At 48.5% G+C, this 16,865-nt stretch overlaps 2 protein-coding genes across 4 annotated transcripts in view; one reads left to right on the top strand and one right to left on the bottom strand.

Moving 5' to 3' along the window:
- The window catches only part of LOC135900791 (serine protease HTRA2, mitochondrial-like), a 74,230-nt gene extending 72,231 nt beyond the window's left edge, over positions 1 to 1,999 (bottom strand). For 2 of the 3 annotated variants that reach the window (XM_070529938.1, XM_070529936.1), the window contains exon 1: positions 1,545 to 1,869. Coding sequence is in view for 2 of the 3 variants with exons in the window: in XM_070529936.1 (XP_070386037.1) it covers positions 1,545 to 1,665 (121 nt within the window). In the remaining variant the exon portion in view is untranslated. Of the gene's footprint in view, positions 1 to 1,544 lie in introns of all 3 variants that reach the window. The other variant, XM_070529937.1, reaches the window with a different exon arrangement.
- A 299-nt stretch (positions 2,000 to 2,298) lies between these two features.
- Surf4 (Surfeit locus protein 4) overlaps positions 2,299 to 16,865 on the top strand; it is a 202,090-nt gene continuing 187,523 nt past the window's right edge. The window contains exon 1 of the mRNA XM_065430372.1: positions 2,299 to 2,453. Coding sequence (XP_065286444.1) covers positions 2,394 to 2,453 — 60 coding nt within the window. The 5' untranslated portion in view covers positions 2,299 to 2,393. The remainder of the gene's footprint in view (positions 2,454 to 16,865) is intronic.

Raw genomic sequence — 16,865 nt, 5'->3', positions numbered from 1 at the left:
GTGCAAGAGGAACAGTGCAATGAGGTGACTGACCCCTGTATGTGCACAGATGTGTCACCAGCTGGATGTTGCCAGCAACACTTTGTTTGAGGACTATGTGCCTGTGTGACAGTGAGCTCGTTACCTGTGCTGAACTATCAGATCTGGAAATCGTTTCCAGTGTTTGTCCCAAAGAAGAAGAGTGTGATGAGGAAGATGCAATGGCAGATTGAAATCCTTAAACTCTAGCCGTGGCTTAGCATGCCTTGGAAAGTTGCGAGACTTCATGTCTCAGCAAGAAGCTGTGCCAGAGGAAGTGCACAAAAACATGGACTCTCTGGACAGCTTTGTTACTTCTTGTACCTTAAGCGTATCAGCGCAAATGAAAATTAGTATTTATTTTTTTTATGAGATATGCAGCAATGTAATTGTTATGCACTTCGTATGTACTGATTTATCTAACTCCATAGATTGCATTTCACACTTTTGACTCTATGACTCCTGTGCCCTATGCTGTTCCATATTCTAGTGAATATTTAGTTTAGTGAACTTTCAGTTAAGCAAACTATTTCCTTAGGTCCCTTGAAGTTAACTCAAGTGAGAGTTCACTGTAATTGGTTATTGCTGGAAGAGCCCTTCGTCCTGCAGTGGACATAAAGAGGCTGCTGCTAATAATAAAATAAATTACTCCTAGGTTTATTTTCGCTTGCTAAGTTAAAGGGCTCGTTCTGATGATAAGCAATGTATCAGTTTCTTGTTTCATATTTATTTACAGTGAATGTGAGAATGTTATTTACACTTTTTCGGAGGGCGCACTCAAGCAGGCTGATGCTAGCGTCAGAATAGCAGCTCACGATGAAAAGACGGCGAAGTTCGTCCGCATTGCGTAGGAAAGTTTACATTAAATGCGGTGTTACGAACAAGGCAACTGCAAGGACGGGAACAATGCAGAACTGATGCAAAGCGCCGGCTTTACTTGTGAAGCATATCGCAATTAGTGCAGCACTGTAGGAAAACATGAACGAAAGGAGCACACGCACACGGCTATGCACCACACGAACTCAATAAGGCTGCACGCGGGTCTCCGTGCTCTGTCACGTTTTTAACTCGCATTTCTAAACACGAACAAGCATATCGCTACATTTGCAAACGCCTCTCGCCGACGATAATTAGCGGGCGTTATATCGATGCACTTATATTTACAGACCTTTTTCTTGTTGAAGTGGCTAGACCGCAAGCTGGGACGTGTGGAACACCGTAACCTTTACTTGAAACCGGTGACCTACCGCAGCGCTATTTGACCTCGAAAATAACATCGGTGTCACACGGTGCACTTTCGATCGCAATCGAGCCCAATCGGGATTGAATTTCTCCATCGCGATTGGGTCCTTTGCGCAGGCTGAGGAAGGGAGCCAATTGCGACTGAGAAATTCGACCCAGATCGGGCTCGCTCGCAATAGAAAGTGCCATGCGATGCCAGTATTGGCCGCATTACGCTACGTAGTAGGTTTTTCAACTACTCTTCCTTTGCTTTTTTTCCTGACAATGTCATTCCAAATTATTACCCAAACGAACAAACTTGTCAGACAGCGCTGACAACACCGGCGTGGCGGTCCACGATGAAACAGCTGGCGCACACCGGCACAGCAAGGACGGTAGTCGACAGAAGCTGGCAGTCTTATGCATAATTGTGGTAGGACGGCTAGAACTAATTGTGGTTGGAACGGCACACCGCACAGTCACAGCGCTCTGTACTAGAGAATCAACTAGACTACGAAAAGGAAGTCCGCGTTCACCCGCGCGACGAAATGCAGGCCTGACGCAGGCGTAACATTCACCCAAACGTCACGTACAGAGAAAGCGGCACGTCTGTCGCATCCGTTCTTTGTTTTTCGGTTTTTCGCGTCCGGGATCGCAGTGTTGCCAGGTTTGGCTATATATAGCCAAATTGGTCTACAGAAAAAAATGTTTGGCATCGACTTGGGCGAGTTGGCTATGTGGTTATATTTGGGCTACTCAAAAGGAACTGTCTGTGTTCACCCGGTCGACGGAACGCAGGGGCCGAATCTTATAATTAAGAAACTCCCCTAGACAGTGGCGCCAGATTTCCCTCTAGGTGTTATAGTGAGAAACTCTATGCAAATAACCATTTGCTGCAAAAAAAAAGTGAAGCTTTCTAATTAGCAAGTGCAACTTGGTTTCTCTCACGTTTGTTGCACATCCAACAGGTGGTGTCAAAACCAAGCGCCCAGTGAGTACTTCTTTGAAGTAACGAAATTGTATCTCGAAGGCGATGCTCGTGCAGGGTAAACGCGCCGGAAGCAAGTCCATAAATACGTCATAACCGGCCTGTTTTGGACATCGCTTATGCTGCGTTGGCGGCTCTCTTTGCGCTTCGCCTGTGTGCAGATAGGATGGCGCATGTTCCAGCAGCGCAGCAAGTCATGAACGCCGCCGAAGACGTCGCGGATCAGGTGAGGACAGCAGTCCGAGGTCGAAGCTCGGTTTCTCCGCGAATTCAAGGCTGGCGGCAGGCCTCGGTTGCCGTGTGGCGTGGATGATACGTCGTGGCTGCGATGCGTTTATCGGCGACTTGTGCTTGGAAACGCCGCTTGCCGAAAAAGCGTTTCCAAGAGGACGCCAACGTGGCAGCCTCTTTTATGCCGCGATCGGATTGCGGCCCCTTGCCTTGTGGGCTGATAGTTCTCACTGTGACTTTTGACTCAACTGGTCCACATAAAAACGGCGCTATCACTAGTCCTGAAAGACCCGCATAGCTAGCCACATTCTCACGTTGACAGAATGTAATGTGGCCTGGCCAAACTTGCGTGTAGCTGTGAATGCCAAGAGATTCGTTGAATTGGGCACTCACACGTCACAGTGGCTTACGTTGTGCTCTGCATGCGATCCACGCTGATGCAATTCACTGAGCAAAACGAGGTGCGTTAAGTACTTTCCACATAATGCACCTCGCAGTTTGCTTAGCTTTAAGATTGCTTAGTAACCTCATTGTACTACGTTGCCCTTTGCCGACTTGCAGACAAGATCAGGTCTCGGTGAAGTAGTGCCTCAAGAGGCAACAAGCATAATGTGAAAGGCAGCAATGAGCATGTTCGAGATGACATGGTGGTCAGCACAGGCCATGACAGTGTTGAACATGGTTCAACACCATGTTTTTTTCATTTCTCTGGGCAGACAGTCATCTCCAACAACCTGTGGCAGCCAAGCCCTACCAAAGTGAAATGCAGGAGGGTAGTTTCCTGGATTCCTAGGAAAGCATGATAATCGCAGTCCCCGTCATACTCCCGACCATTTGTGCTAAACTGGCATTGCTGCACCTGCAGGTTGCCAAGAGGTTGCCCATTAATTGTTGGGAGTGGGTATTCTGCCGGCACAGTAGCTCCAACTAACTTTTGCTGCCAGGGGAAGTGTGCTCAAGTAAACAATATGTCTAGCAAGAGGTGTAGCCGGGAACACGTTGGGTTAATCTCTCCTGAGGCCTCCGTTTTCCTATTATTAACTGATTGTATGTGCCAAAAGCACCATGCCAAAATGGTGGGCTCTAGATAAATCTTGAGAGTTCTTGCACCTAAGTGCACGAGCATGTTTGCATTTGGCCCCCATCGAAATGTGGATGCCACTGGGCACACAGGACCATTGGGGACCAACTGTCGGCAACTTACTCTGCCAGCCATTCTTTTTCTGTCAGATGCAGGAGTTTAAATTTGGCTTAATTTCTTGCTGGTGTGCAGTGGATAATACTTGAGAAGTGGTCTCCTTTCCAGACACTTTCTGTAACCATTATTTTTCTACTTTTAAACAATTATGGTAGCTGTGGAATTTTCTCAGATATGTGCACTCTGCCAATGTGAAAGTTAACTTGTGTTCAACATGCAAGTCAGACCGCCACTCTGTGCTGTTTGTGGTTGAATAATCTATGCAAAGAGTGCCTGTACTGGCAAAAACATGGTAATTAAGTGAGCATGTATTGCTAAATTAGTGTCCAGCACAGTATATTCGTTTTTGATATTGCGAAGTTTATTCCTGTGAAAGATTTTACAACAGCTAAACTAGTTGCGGCATATTCAAGAAGGTTAGCATATGACACCAGCCAAGCTGTGTTACAGCAATACCAGCCAAGAAAAAACAGCATTAGCTAGTATTGTACCCTTGCACAGTGGTTTGCACTATTGTTTGTTGACTAAAAAAAAAAAAAGAAACGGGTCACCTGGTGTCAGTAAATTCAGTTGCAGGTCAGCGCTCTGCGTGTTCGTTTGCCACTCACTGTGTCCCATCTTTTGCTATCATTGCAAGGTTTTAAGTCAAAACCTCACAATGCAATGTCCTGCTCCCACGTGACCATATACTGTGTCGCAGTGTCACGACACAGTAAAAACAAAACAAACTGGCTGTAGAAAAGCTACTAATTAAATTTTCAGGGTGCTTTAAGGCTTGCCAGTGTATTTGCTAGGCTTCAGAGGCCCAGGACCTTACTTGCCAGTGTATTTTTTAGGCTTTAGAAGTCCAGGACTTTGATTGCCAGTGTATTTTCTAGCATTTAGATGACCAGGACCTTGCTTACCATTGTATTTTCTAGGCTTTAGAGGTCCAGAACCTTGCTTGGCAGTGCATTTTCTAGGCTAAAAGTTAGAGGTCCAGGACCGTGCTTGCGAATTTATTTTCTAGGCTTTAGAGGTCCAGGACCTTCATTGAAAGCAAAACAAATAATCGAGACTGTGCATGGTATGCCATGACATGGGTGGCGCATCGGTATTTTTTTGTGCAGCCAAGCTTTGATTAACCTTGCTGAAGAATTAATTCTTGCTGAGCCTTTATAAATTCCTTAAAGGGACACTAAAGCGAAGCAAGAAATCAGTTTAGACTAATGAAGCGTTGTTTGAGAACCCTGCAGGCAGTCATTTCAAAACAATAGTTTGATTATTAGATGAGAAAATGGAGGTCCAAGTAGTAGTATTCGAATTTCGCGCCGAAACCCCAGCGTCGGTACTTTAGCGTTACGTCAGGGATTCTAAAGTACGTTTTCACATTTAGGCCGCGTTGGTTGAATAAAGGTTCCCGATACTTGTCATGTTTCATATTTGGTTCCTTTAGAACACAATGTAGTCAATCTGTACCGCTATATATATAATTAGTAGGCCCTAGAAGATGCCATCAAAATCCAAGACGTCACAGCCCCCAGATGCGGGACCATAAGTAGGCGTCGCCACCCGTATTTCGTTCTTGCGCTTTTTCTGGCTTACCAAACGTCTTATCGTTGTAAGAGTGGTGTTTTTGGTGTTGTACAATGGTAATTTACTGATGCAGAAGAAATCATTTTTCACTTTAGTGTCCCTTTAAGAAAGATTATGTCAATCCCACACACTGTGGGAATCGATGTAAGTGAAGCTTTCTGTGCTGTTTGCTTTGATTGGCGATAATTAGCGGTGATGTTGATGCTGAATGTTTCATTTCTTCATTTGGTTTAACACAAGAGTGGCGAGTTGATGTTAAACATTACTGTTGTGTATAGGGGGCGCTGTCAATTAAATCGGCTATATATAAGCGATTGCCATCAGAATAAAGTCAGTTCCATGGTTCCCCGTCAATGCATAGTCTTGTCTTATCATTCGGCGCTACAATCTGGCGCAGTCGGCGAAGCTAGCGACAAACTGCTTTCCCTTACCTGGCTTCGTGCTGTTCCAAGGGGCGTCACCTACGAGATGGCAGCGTACCGACTACCGCCATTACCGCCTTTCCTGGAGACTCCTGGAGATGCGACAATTCCATGGGAGCAGTGGTGCAATGCTTTCACAAATTTCCTTGAAGCGACGGGGATGGAGGTGCCACCGCCACTAGGGAAAAAGGCCATTCTGCTACAATGTCTTGGGGTCGAGAGACGCCGTGTTTTTTGCACATTGGGTCCAAAGCCGGCACGAACGTCAGACACGACAAAAGCCAGGCCGGAGGCAAGCAAACCAGCAGGAAAAGACAGGACGGAGGCAAGTGAAGGGGATAGTTATACAGAGGCGTTGGGCCTATTGGAGCGGCAGTTCTCAAGCACCGTCAACGTACTGGTCGAGCAACGTCGATTCACGTTACGTCGGCAACTGCCGAATGAGCCGATACGAGAGTATGTCAGTGCTCTCCGACAGTTAGCAAAGACGTGCGACTTCGGGCAATTCTTGGAAGCGGCTCTACGAGACAGGGTTCTTGACGGAATACGGAGCACTGAGTTGCGACAGAAATTGCTCGTGAAGGGGTCACAACTTACACTTGCAGCGGCAGTGGAAATGCTGCACACGTACCAGCAGGCAGCGGAGGGTGCTGCGGTCTATGACCAAGGGTCGTCACAAACGGACATAGTGCAGCACGTATCTCAAGGCAGAAGCCCAGACAGCGACACGGCAATGACGCCGGTGCGTAGGTGTTACCGGTGCGGCTCTGCAAGACACCTAGCTAATTCACAGGAATGCAAAGCATGGGGGAAACATTCCCCCCAGTGCCACAGGATGGGACATTTCCGAGCGGTCTGTAGCAGGTCGGCGGAGCGAGACGTGCGGACGGTCCGAAACGACGGCGTTAGCGAGGAGAACGTGCTCACTGTGCTGGCGGTCAAACAAGTGGAACGAAGGACTTTAGTCTTTGACATCGTTATTGAGAACGAGCCACTTCAGTTGCTGGTAGATACTGGGTCGTCGGTGTCTATTTTGCCAGACCATGTTTATCAAGCCAAGTTCGCCAACAGGTTCCCTTTGACTGCTGCTTCAGTGACGCTGCGGGACTTTTTACAGAAGAAAATTCCAGTCTTGGGATGGTTCACAGCCAGAGTTGTACTCGGGAACAACTCTGCTTACCTTCACTTTTACATTGTTCCCCAAAGCATGGCATTACTAGGAATGGATGGGGTCCACCAGCTACAGTTGCACATCATCGGTTCTACACTGGAGCGACTACAAGTCCCGGTCAGCCCTGTAGGGGTTGGAGGACGGACTTCGGGATGAAAACCAAACTTGGGAGTATTTATTTTACATTATATACAGAGAGGTGAGACATCAAGTACCAGTCGTACTGTCATTACGGGCCGGCAGCAACTCGGACGCTGCGGCCCGCGGCAAGAAGTTCGAGAGAGGTGAATCAGGGAATGCTCTGGTCTCACTGGAATCCTTCTTTTAAACCCTTCGAGGACTGGAAGTCGCGTCATGTTTGGCCAATGGGAGAGTCCGCTCAGATGACGCCATTTTCAGCCAATGGCAGGCGCCCGTGCGATGGTGTCATACCCGGCGAAGAGAATCGGCGCTTGGTCCTCCTCTCTTGATCACTTGATCCCCCTGCGATCTTGCCTCGCAGACTGGCAATGCGCTTCTTCCAAGGAGGAGAAGGGGAGGGGGGTGCTCATGCTCCATTGTCCTAGAACCCACCTGCTCCCGGTGCTACGGCCGCGCAGCGGTAGCAAATGTCTTCTTCAAAGGCGAAGGGGGGACGATTGGGCTCTATTGTCCGAGGACCCCTTCTAATCCCGGCAGCGTACGACCTTGTTGGCTCGTGCGCTCCTCGGGAATGTGCTTTCCTGCTTCTGCATTCCTCAATTAGCTGTGCTGTGATTCGAAGTGGTTTGGGGAACTTGAAGTAGCCTCAGGAAACGGCGCCATATCTAACAGCTCGTCCTCGCCCCGGTTGTTCTGAATGGCCGGTGAACTCAATTCGCTGGCCATGAGGAACGCTGATAGAAGCTGTAGGGTACTGGGGTCGAGCCTCGAATGACGAACTTCGGTATCCTTGGCCCTGGAGGACAGACGTCAAACAAACAAAACAACACAGCGCTGCACCACATGCAAGCGCAGGCTCTTCACCCCTGACTCGCCAGGCTATTACTGAGTCAAAATGAACCCTGATCTTTTTTTTATTTCCCCAATTTTGACAAAGCAGTTCCAACCACCCTTCCAAACAGCTATCCATTTCTCCTCGAATGCTGACGAGACCAGAGTACTATTGTTGTTGCAAAACAAAAGGGTCGTTGACGATGCAAACAACAAATGAAAACAGCCGAACATTACTTAAGTGGCCTAACTACACGAACAGCATCTTTCCAATCTATCGTAGTGGCGTACTTATCGCACATATTGGTGCCACTGAACAATCTGGTCAAGCTCACAAGTGCGTAATCACAAGCGTGCTAGCCTTGTGGTCACTATCCAGAACGCGTACTTGCGTTGTAGGCAAACTTTTCATTTACGCTTACTCACGTTTCTTCCCTGAAAGTCCTACAGGACACGTGACATAAACGAACAATTAAACTTGCGGGACTTACACACTCCGCAGAACCCTTAAAATAATGCGTCTTTTAATAACTCGTTCGACGCATGCTTATCAGAGAAGTCAGAATACGGCTGCCCTCAACACACACGAGCAACCCAGTCGTAAATCTGCTTCCTTCCGTCCACACAGGACATGCGCTAATGGAACTAAGAACGCTTCTCAGTGCAAATCATGCACTCACTGAAAATCTACGCGCTTAACCTTAGAAAATTCAACACCTAAAAAGAAAGAAAGTTAAATAACACACGCGCTTTACCATAGGCCTTTCGACGATAACCTTGACCTTCAGGTTACTCACACACACACACACACAAAAACCTATCTACTTATTAATGAGCATCTCGCGAGACTACAGGTTTACTTAAAACGCATCTTTCAAATCTCGAGCTTCTCAAACAAATCATAAACAAAGCTCATACGTTTACATATTGAAAGAAATCCTAGTCTCAAATCGCGAAAACTTTCCGATGCTCAAAATAAAAAACAACACACTTCATTTCTACGGAAGGGCTTTTGGCCTCCCTTTCCAAACGTTTTCGACTGACTCATACTTTCAGCCGGACTCGAGGTGGGCGCGGTTTCAAAGCTACTCTGGCTGCCGAGAGACAACAAAAGGGCTGATTAACTATCAGCTCCCGCAAGACGTTACGGTCTCCTGCCAATGTGCGTCTTGGCGCTCCGCTTTCCTCACAAACTCGACTGACCGCGTCGCTACTCCCCACCTGGTCTCGTCCTGCCACCTTGCGTTTCTTCGAACTGCACGCTGAGCTGTGAAAAGAACTACGGAACGAAGAGGAGTTTAACTGCCTCGTGCCCTTTGTCCGCATCCGTGCAGAACATGCTTCGCGGTCCCCCTTGGACCGGTGGCTTGAACGTTTTCGATGCGTCAACATCGTCCGTGACGACCGCACCTTCTTCCTCGCGCCCTGCCCTTTTGGGTTTCTCGCCATCTTTGGCGGCGCTACATTAGTTACGGACTTTCGGTCTTTACCGCGCTTCTTTTTACGGCGCTTTCTCTTTGCACTCGCTTTCATGTCGCCTCGTGCTTCGTGCTGGCCGGTACACATTTCGTCGGCCCGGATCGGTTTCTTACCCGCACAGTCTGAGTGATTTACATTTACATCAACACTCTCTCTGCCTCGACTGGCGGACAGCTCAACCGACTCTGGCACAATGCAGCAGGCTTTACTCGAGTTAGGCAACTCGCACTCTTGCGAACTGCCCTCTACTGCATTGCCCAGCTCACGCTGTGCATCGGCACACAGCCCGTCGGTATCGATCGCTGTCTCACGCGCACAGTCCGAATGATTAATAACTGAATCATCCCTACCTAGGCTGTCTAGACTGGCGGAGAGCCGCACCGATCCCTGAACAATGCAGTTGTTCTCTCGTGAACTACGGAGCTCGCCATCCCGAGAACTACTCTCAACTGCATCGCTCAGCTCGCACTTCACTTCGGCACGCAGATCTGACTCTACATGGGTGCTCGCGTCTGTCGCATCAACAGTACCCTTTTCTTCGCTAGCAACCTCGCTAACATTACCAGCGACGCACACACGCGGTGACTGTGCCAATTTGTTCGCAGCTGGCCTAGCTGTCTCTACAGTCATCTGTTGGCACAGCACCTCGTTGCTCTCCTTGCGGCCTTTAACGGCCTCTGTTGCCACCAAGGCATCGTTAGCGGCTAGCCTTTCCCCTTCACTTATGAATCGGCAGCCAATCTCACAGGCACTACTCTTCTCGTCGGCTTCTGGCGAAAATCTGCTAGATGCTTCCTCATTCTTTCGCTCTGTACTACCTACAGAATTCTCAGACAGCCGTTGTCTCTGTGCCAATAACTGATCACAATGCTGTATCTCTTTGATCAGTGCTGCCTTCTCTCTCTCATACTTTTGCTAACGCTCAAGCTTACGTTCTTGATACTCACGTTCGCGTTCATTCTCACGTTCGTGACGCTCACACCTAAGAGTAAGTTCTTGAAGCTCATGCTTCCGTTCATTCTCACGTTCTTCACGCTTACGCTCACTCCTAAGTTCACGACGCTCTCGCAAACGTTCACGACGCTCCCGCTCCCGTGGCTCCTGTATCGCCTCCCAAGCAAGCTCAATGCTTTTGCCATCATTGGCACTATCGTTAATCGCCTTTATGATAGCTGGCGTTTTCATCCGTTCGTCCGCCTCAACTCCCAAATCGTCGCACACCAACAACAAGTCTAACCTCGTCAACCTTCTTAGATCCATGGCAGCTGCCCCGACAGGTGGTTAGAACTGTTTTCCTTAATTAATTTGTGCAAATACACAGTGCATCAAACTCCCGATTCCCAGAACTATCAAAATGAACACAACATTTGAGTCTGGTGAATCAAAAGGAAAAAAACCACGCGCTCACTTACGGTTGCAGCACCCTGCCATCCGGTTCATTCGTCCGCTGTTCCCGGTTCCTCCGTACTCCCTGGGTCGAAGGCTCGCTCCTTCTTCGCTACTCCCAGTTTCTTCGGACCTCTTTCGACGAAGGCTCTCTCTTCTTCGCTCTTCCCGTTTCCTTAGTATCTCTCTCGACGAAGGTTGATTTGTAGCGCTGCCAACCAGATGCAGGGGTTGGTGGACGGACTCTGGGATGAAAACCCAAACTTGGGAGTATTTATTTTACATTATATACAGGGAGGTGAGAGTCAATGAACAGTCGTACTGTCATTACCGGCCGGCAGCAACTCGGACGCTGCGGCCCGCGGCAAGAAGTTCGAGAGAGGTGAATCAGGGAATGCTCTGGTCTCTCTGGAATCCTTCTTTTAAACCCTTCGAGGACTGGAAGTCGCGTCATGTTTGGCCAATGGGAGAGTCCGCTCAGATGACGCCATTTTCAGCCAATGGTAGGCACCCGTGCGATGGTGTCATACCCGGCGAAGAGAGTCGGCGCTTGGTCCTCCTCTCTTGATCACTACTTGATCCCCCTGCGATCTTGCCTCGCAGACTGGCAATGCGCTTCTTCCAAGGAGGAGAAGGGGAGGGGGGTGCTCATGCTCCATTGTCCTAGGACTGACCTGCTCCCGGTGCTACGGCCGCGCAGCGGTAGCAAATGTCTTCTTCAAAGGCGAAGGGGGACGATTGGGCTCTATTGTCTGAGGACCCCTTCTAATCCCAGCGGCGTACGACCTTGTTGACACGTGAACTTGTTGGCTCGTGCGCTCCTCTGGAATGTGCTTTCCTGCTTCTGCATTCCTCAATTAGCTGTGCTGCGATTCGAAGTGGTTTGGGGAACTTGAAGTAGCCTCAGGAAACGGCGCCATATCTAACAGCCCCCAGTCGCTTCCTCCTGAATTATGCGAGTCTTCCTTTCTTTTCACTGATAAGTTGGGATTAGCGAAAAACTTTGTACATTCTGTTAAGCGGCGCGAAGATGTAAAACCAGTAGCAGCGAAGGTTCGACGTTTGCCCCTGATGCTGCGAGAGAAAGTAGCGGCTGAACTTGCAAGATTATTGGATGCAGACATTATAGAAAAGGTCAGTGCTCCGGAATGGGTGTCTCCTATAGTGGTTGTGCAGAAAAAAGATGGAACTACTCGTCTATGCATCGATTTGCGCGAAGCAAACAAAGCAGTAGTCATTGATGGATTCCCTCTGCCACACACGGAGGAACTGTTTCATGCGCTGAGTGGAGCAGCATGGTTCTCGAAAGTGGATCTTGCTGCAGCCTACCATCAAGTGGAGTTAGCCGAAGACAGTCACGAATTAGCGACGTTTATTACGCACAAAGGCTTATTTAGGTTCCGCAGAGTGTGTTTTGGCCTCGCATCGGCACCAGCCGTGTTTCAGCAAATGATGCAAAAAATCTTGAAAGGCTGCAAGGGCATGTTGTTCTATATCGAGGACATCATAGTCTTTGGAAAGACTAAGAACGAGTGTTACAAAAAGGCTCAAAAAATGGCACAACCATCCTGCGCGTGCTGGCCACGTGCCCCTTCTGAAACCTCCACTCCCACCGTCTACAGCCCTCCTCCTCTATGAACTCTGAGCAGACATATCAAGTTGCGTCTCGCTCTCCCGCTCCTCTCCTGCTGGTCAGCGACAGTCCCGTCTCAAAACACACTACCCTCTGTACCTCCATGTAACCACACCCATTCCTGTGTACTCCATGCTTAATAAACCCAGTCAACCTCCGTTAACAAAAGTCCAGTGTTCTATAGTCCACTATACGAGACGTAACGAAACATGGTGTCAGAAGTGAACTAGTTCTAACGTCAGCGCATCAGCAATGGAGAAGATTCCTGCACCTGCGAAATTCGACTCCAGAGGAAACGCTGCAGAACAATGGCAAGCCTTCAAGCAGAGCTTCACGCTCTACCTCAAAGCAACTAACACAGTGAGAGCACCATCTGACCGGCAAGTAGCACTTCTTTTGACCGTCGGTGGTTCTTCACTGCTTGATATCTACAACACTTTGGTCTTCGGGGGACCACCTGTGGAAAGACCAAACCCAAAATTTAACTATGCATATGTCATCAGCCTCCTTGACGCGCATTTCTTACCGAAGCACAATGAGCTGTATTCGCGATACGTCTTCCGAACTCGCATGCAACGGGAGGAAGAGCAGTTCGACAGCTTTGTAACAGATTTAAAGCTCAAAGCGCGCGATTGTGGATTCGGAAACGAAAGAAAAAATATCCGTGACCAGATTGTCTGTGGTATCTATGACGAAAAAGCCCGTGCTGACATTCTCAAGTTAGAAGGTCCGACCCTAGAGAAGGTTGAAAAGGTGGGTCGAGCACACGAAGCAACGAAAATTCAAATGAAGGCATTTAAAGAGGGTACTCCATCAAGCAGCGAGACAGTGCACGCAGTGAAGAAATTCATCCATCGCACCAATGCCAACTCGAAAAGCACGAAAGGAAAAACCACAAAAAGGTAACGTACCGAAATGCAGGTATTGCGGTGGTAGCCACGAGCGCAAAAGAGAAACATGCCCAGCCTGGAAGCAAACATGCAGCAAGTGCAAAAAACGAAATCACTTCGCCGCAGTTTGTAAAAGCAGCAAGGTAGTTGCTGGCCTGGCAGTAGATAGCGAGGATGAAAACATACTGGCCGTTCAAAGCCACAAACTAAGCTCAGTTCACACGTTTCTGAGAGTGAACGGAACACAAGTAAAGTTTCAAGTGGACAGCGGTGCAGTTGTTGACGTCATCCCGGCTATACATGTCAAGCAACGGCAAATACAACCGTGCACGACAACACTACGAACGTGGAATGGAAACAAAGTTCACTGTTCAGGCAAGCCACAACTAGATGTTACAACCGTAAACAGACAGACATTTTGTGGAATTCATAGTGGTTAAAGATGACTTCACTCCTCTCATTGGAAGATCGACAGCTGAGAGAATGGGTCTGATAACCATAGACTATAACCTTGTGGCTGGAATCAACGAAATTCCAGAAGAAAATTTCACTCATCACATAGTGGAAAAACACCCAGATGTTTTTGGGGACACTCTAGGAACACTCCCGGGAAAAGTACGCTTGGTGACCAAGCCAGATACGCTTCCGAAAGCAGAGTGCCTGTCAGCATCAAACTGCAATTAGAACAAACATTGGCAAGCCTGGAAAAAAGAGGTATCATTAAAAGTGTAGCAGAGCCAACGCAGTAGGTGAGCAGATTGGTTGTGGCAACCAAGAAAAATGGTGAAATGCGAATATTCATTGACCCACAAGCACTGAACGAGGCTCTTGAACGAGAACGTCACACAATGCCCATCCTCGAGGATGTGCTAAACTAGACTTGCGAGAAGGCTACTGGCAATGCTCTGTCGATAATGAGTCAAGCTTTATGACTACACTTCAAACACCAAAAGGTCGTTATTGATGGCTCCACCTGCCATTTGGACTTGCGGTAAGCAGCGAAATTTTTCAGAAAAGACTTCAAGTGGCACTTGAAGGACTTAGTGGAGTTCTCTGCGTTGCAGACGACATTCTTGTCTGTGGAGTGGGCGAAAATGAAAAAGATGCTGTCGAAGATCATGACAAGAAATTAGAGAGTCTACTCCAGAGATGCCGACAAATTGTAATTCGTCTCAACAAAGAAAAAAAACTCAGCTCAGAGCCTCATCAACTGTCTTTCTGGGACACGTGCTGACAAAAGGACTAAAAGTGGATCCAAATAAAGTCAAGGCAATTGAACAAATGCCAAAGCCAGTCGACTTCCAAGGAATGCAACGCTTCTGTGGAATGATCAAATATCTCTCCAGATTCTTGCAGAAAATTTCGCGTGTATTAGAGCCATTGAGAAAGCTCACTGTCAAGGATACACCATGGCACTGGGGAAAACCGCAAGAAGCATTTCAAAAGACAAAAGACACTGTGACAAGAGCTCCAATTCTGGCCTACTTCGACTAACGAAAGCAGTTAGAAATTCAATGTGATGCAAGCGATCTTCAACTCGGATCGGCTCTTCAAGACGGACAGCCAGTCTCGTTCACCATCAAAGCACTTACACCGACAGAAATCCGCTATGCACAATATGAAAAGGAAATGTTGGCTATCGTCTTTGCATCAAACAAGTTCCACCAGTACACACTTGGAAGAGAAACAAAGATCAGCGATCACAAGCCACTGCAAGCGGTCATGAAGAAACAATAGGATCAAGTTACAAGACGACTACAATGCACGATTCTTCAGACGCAAAGATACAACATTGTCATTGAGCACAGACCAGGCAAAGAATTACTTTTGGCTGAGACGATTGTTATATTCAGTTTCGTTATTCATTTCAGTTCTTTATTCCCCAGGGGGCGCTTCTGTTCTTCATTATATATTTGGTTGTATATGCTAAACAAACGGCATTTTACTTCAGGACGGCTGGTGTTCGAGTTCCACCTTCGGTCAATACCACATTGGCGACGAGAATTTCGTGAACGTACCCCCAGCCCCGCGGCGCCGTCCGTCATTGCCATGGGAGCAGTGGGAGCAGATGTTCAACGTGTACTTGCTGGCATCCGGAGCCGCCGCATTCAAGCCGGAGCAACGCAAGGCTATTCTTTTGCATTGTTTGGGGGCGGAAGGCCAGCGTATTTATCAGACGCTACATGCAGGGACCAGCGCCGCAGCACCGGCTGCGCCAAGTGCCGCAGCACTCGCCGTTGACAAGTCTGTCGTGGCCCCTCCTGACGAATACGACTCTGCACTCGCCGCATTACGGAACCAGTTTTCGACGTCGCGCAACGTTATCATCGAGCGTCATCGCTTTCACCGCCGCAGCCAACACACAGGCGAGTCCGTTCATGACTTTGTTGCCGCTCTACGGGAGCTAGCGTCACATTGTTCGTTTGCCTCGCAAGATGATGCTCTGCGGGACCAATTCGTTGCCGCCGTAGCTTCCACTCACGTACGTGAGCGGTTACTGCTCGAGGGTTCTATACTTTCATTCGAGAATTCTGTTCGAATTGCACTTCAGTTTGAGCTGGCGGCTGAAGAGCTAAAGGAGCTCTCTGCTTGGGTCGAAGCAATTTCATTGCGGCAGCATCGAAAACCATCGTCGCATTCTTCGAAAAAAAGGAATTCACAACCGGCAGTCACCTTAGAGCAGAATTTAACGAGGAGCGCGGGCGGCTCACCACATTGTTTCCAATGCGGCTCGCGGAACCACATCGCGTCAGCGCCGCAGTGCCCAGCGCAAGGCAAGACTTGTTCGTTTTGCGGTCGCAAGGGCCACTTTCAAAGGGTATGCAACCGCAAGCTAACCCAAATGCAAGGCCGAGTCCGTGAACTTGAATTTCATGAAGATGTTTCGTCATGCAGCAGTGCTGAGGAAGTTTTGACTGTGCAACGTTCCGCGCGTAGCGGAATTCATATTCAAGTGCAAGTCGCGAATGTCACTTTGACATTCCTTGTTGATTCAGGGTCATCTGTTTCAATCCTGTCGGAGCAAGAATTCAGTCGATATTTTCAGAGTGTTCCGCTTCTGCCTGCTCCACATGTTACTCTGTTTGACTACTCTCAACGGCCGATTCCAGTGCTAGGTTGTTTCCAAGCAGACGTTCGATTTAAAGGCCGCACAGCGTTGCTACGTTTTTATGTTGTTCGCCGAGGCACTTCTCTGATTGGTCTTGACAGCATTACAGCCTTGGATCTTCGCATTGAGGGTTCTGCTCTCAAGTGCTTATACACGTCCGTTGCTCCGCAGCCGACTGTTGATGACCCGCTATCCTGTTCTATTTCCACACCGTCAAGCATGCAACCCCGTAACAAAGCTGTTCAGCCAGCCTGCGTGACTAAGGAGAAGTTCAGGCAGGCGTCCTCGACGACAGTTGTCTGGAAACCATCAAGTCATTCGTGCTGAATTCCTGGCCGCCAAAGAAGTCCATACCAGAAGAGGCGAAACCATTCTACGCCATTCGGGAAGAACTTTCTGTTGTCGATGACCTGCTTCTGCGTGGAGAGCGCCTCGTTGTTCCGTCCTCCCTCACGGCTCAGATCATCGGCACCGCGCACGAGACACATCCGGGTATCACGCGCACGAAGGCGCGACTGCGTGAGCGGTTCTGGTGGCCACGAATGGATAAGCAAGTGGAAACGGCAGTAAAA

This window comes from Dermacentor albipictus, unplaced genomic scaffold (genome assembly GCF_038994185.2).
Source record: "Dermacentor albipictus isolate Rhodes 1998 colony unplaced genomic scaffold, USDA_Dalb.pri_finalv2 scaffold_36, whole genome shotgun sequence".
In the NCBI taxonomy this organism is placed as follows: Eukaryota; Metazoa; Arthropoda; class Arachnida; order Ixodida; family Ixodidae; genus Dermacentor; species Dermacentor albipictus.
The sequence above is the reverse complement of the archived record's forward strand: the minus strand, read 5'-3'. Positions and strand labels throughout refer to the sequence as shown.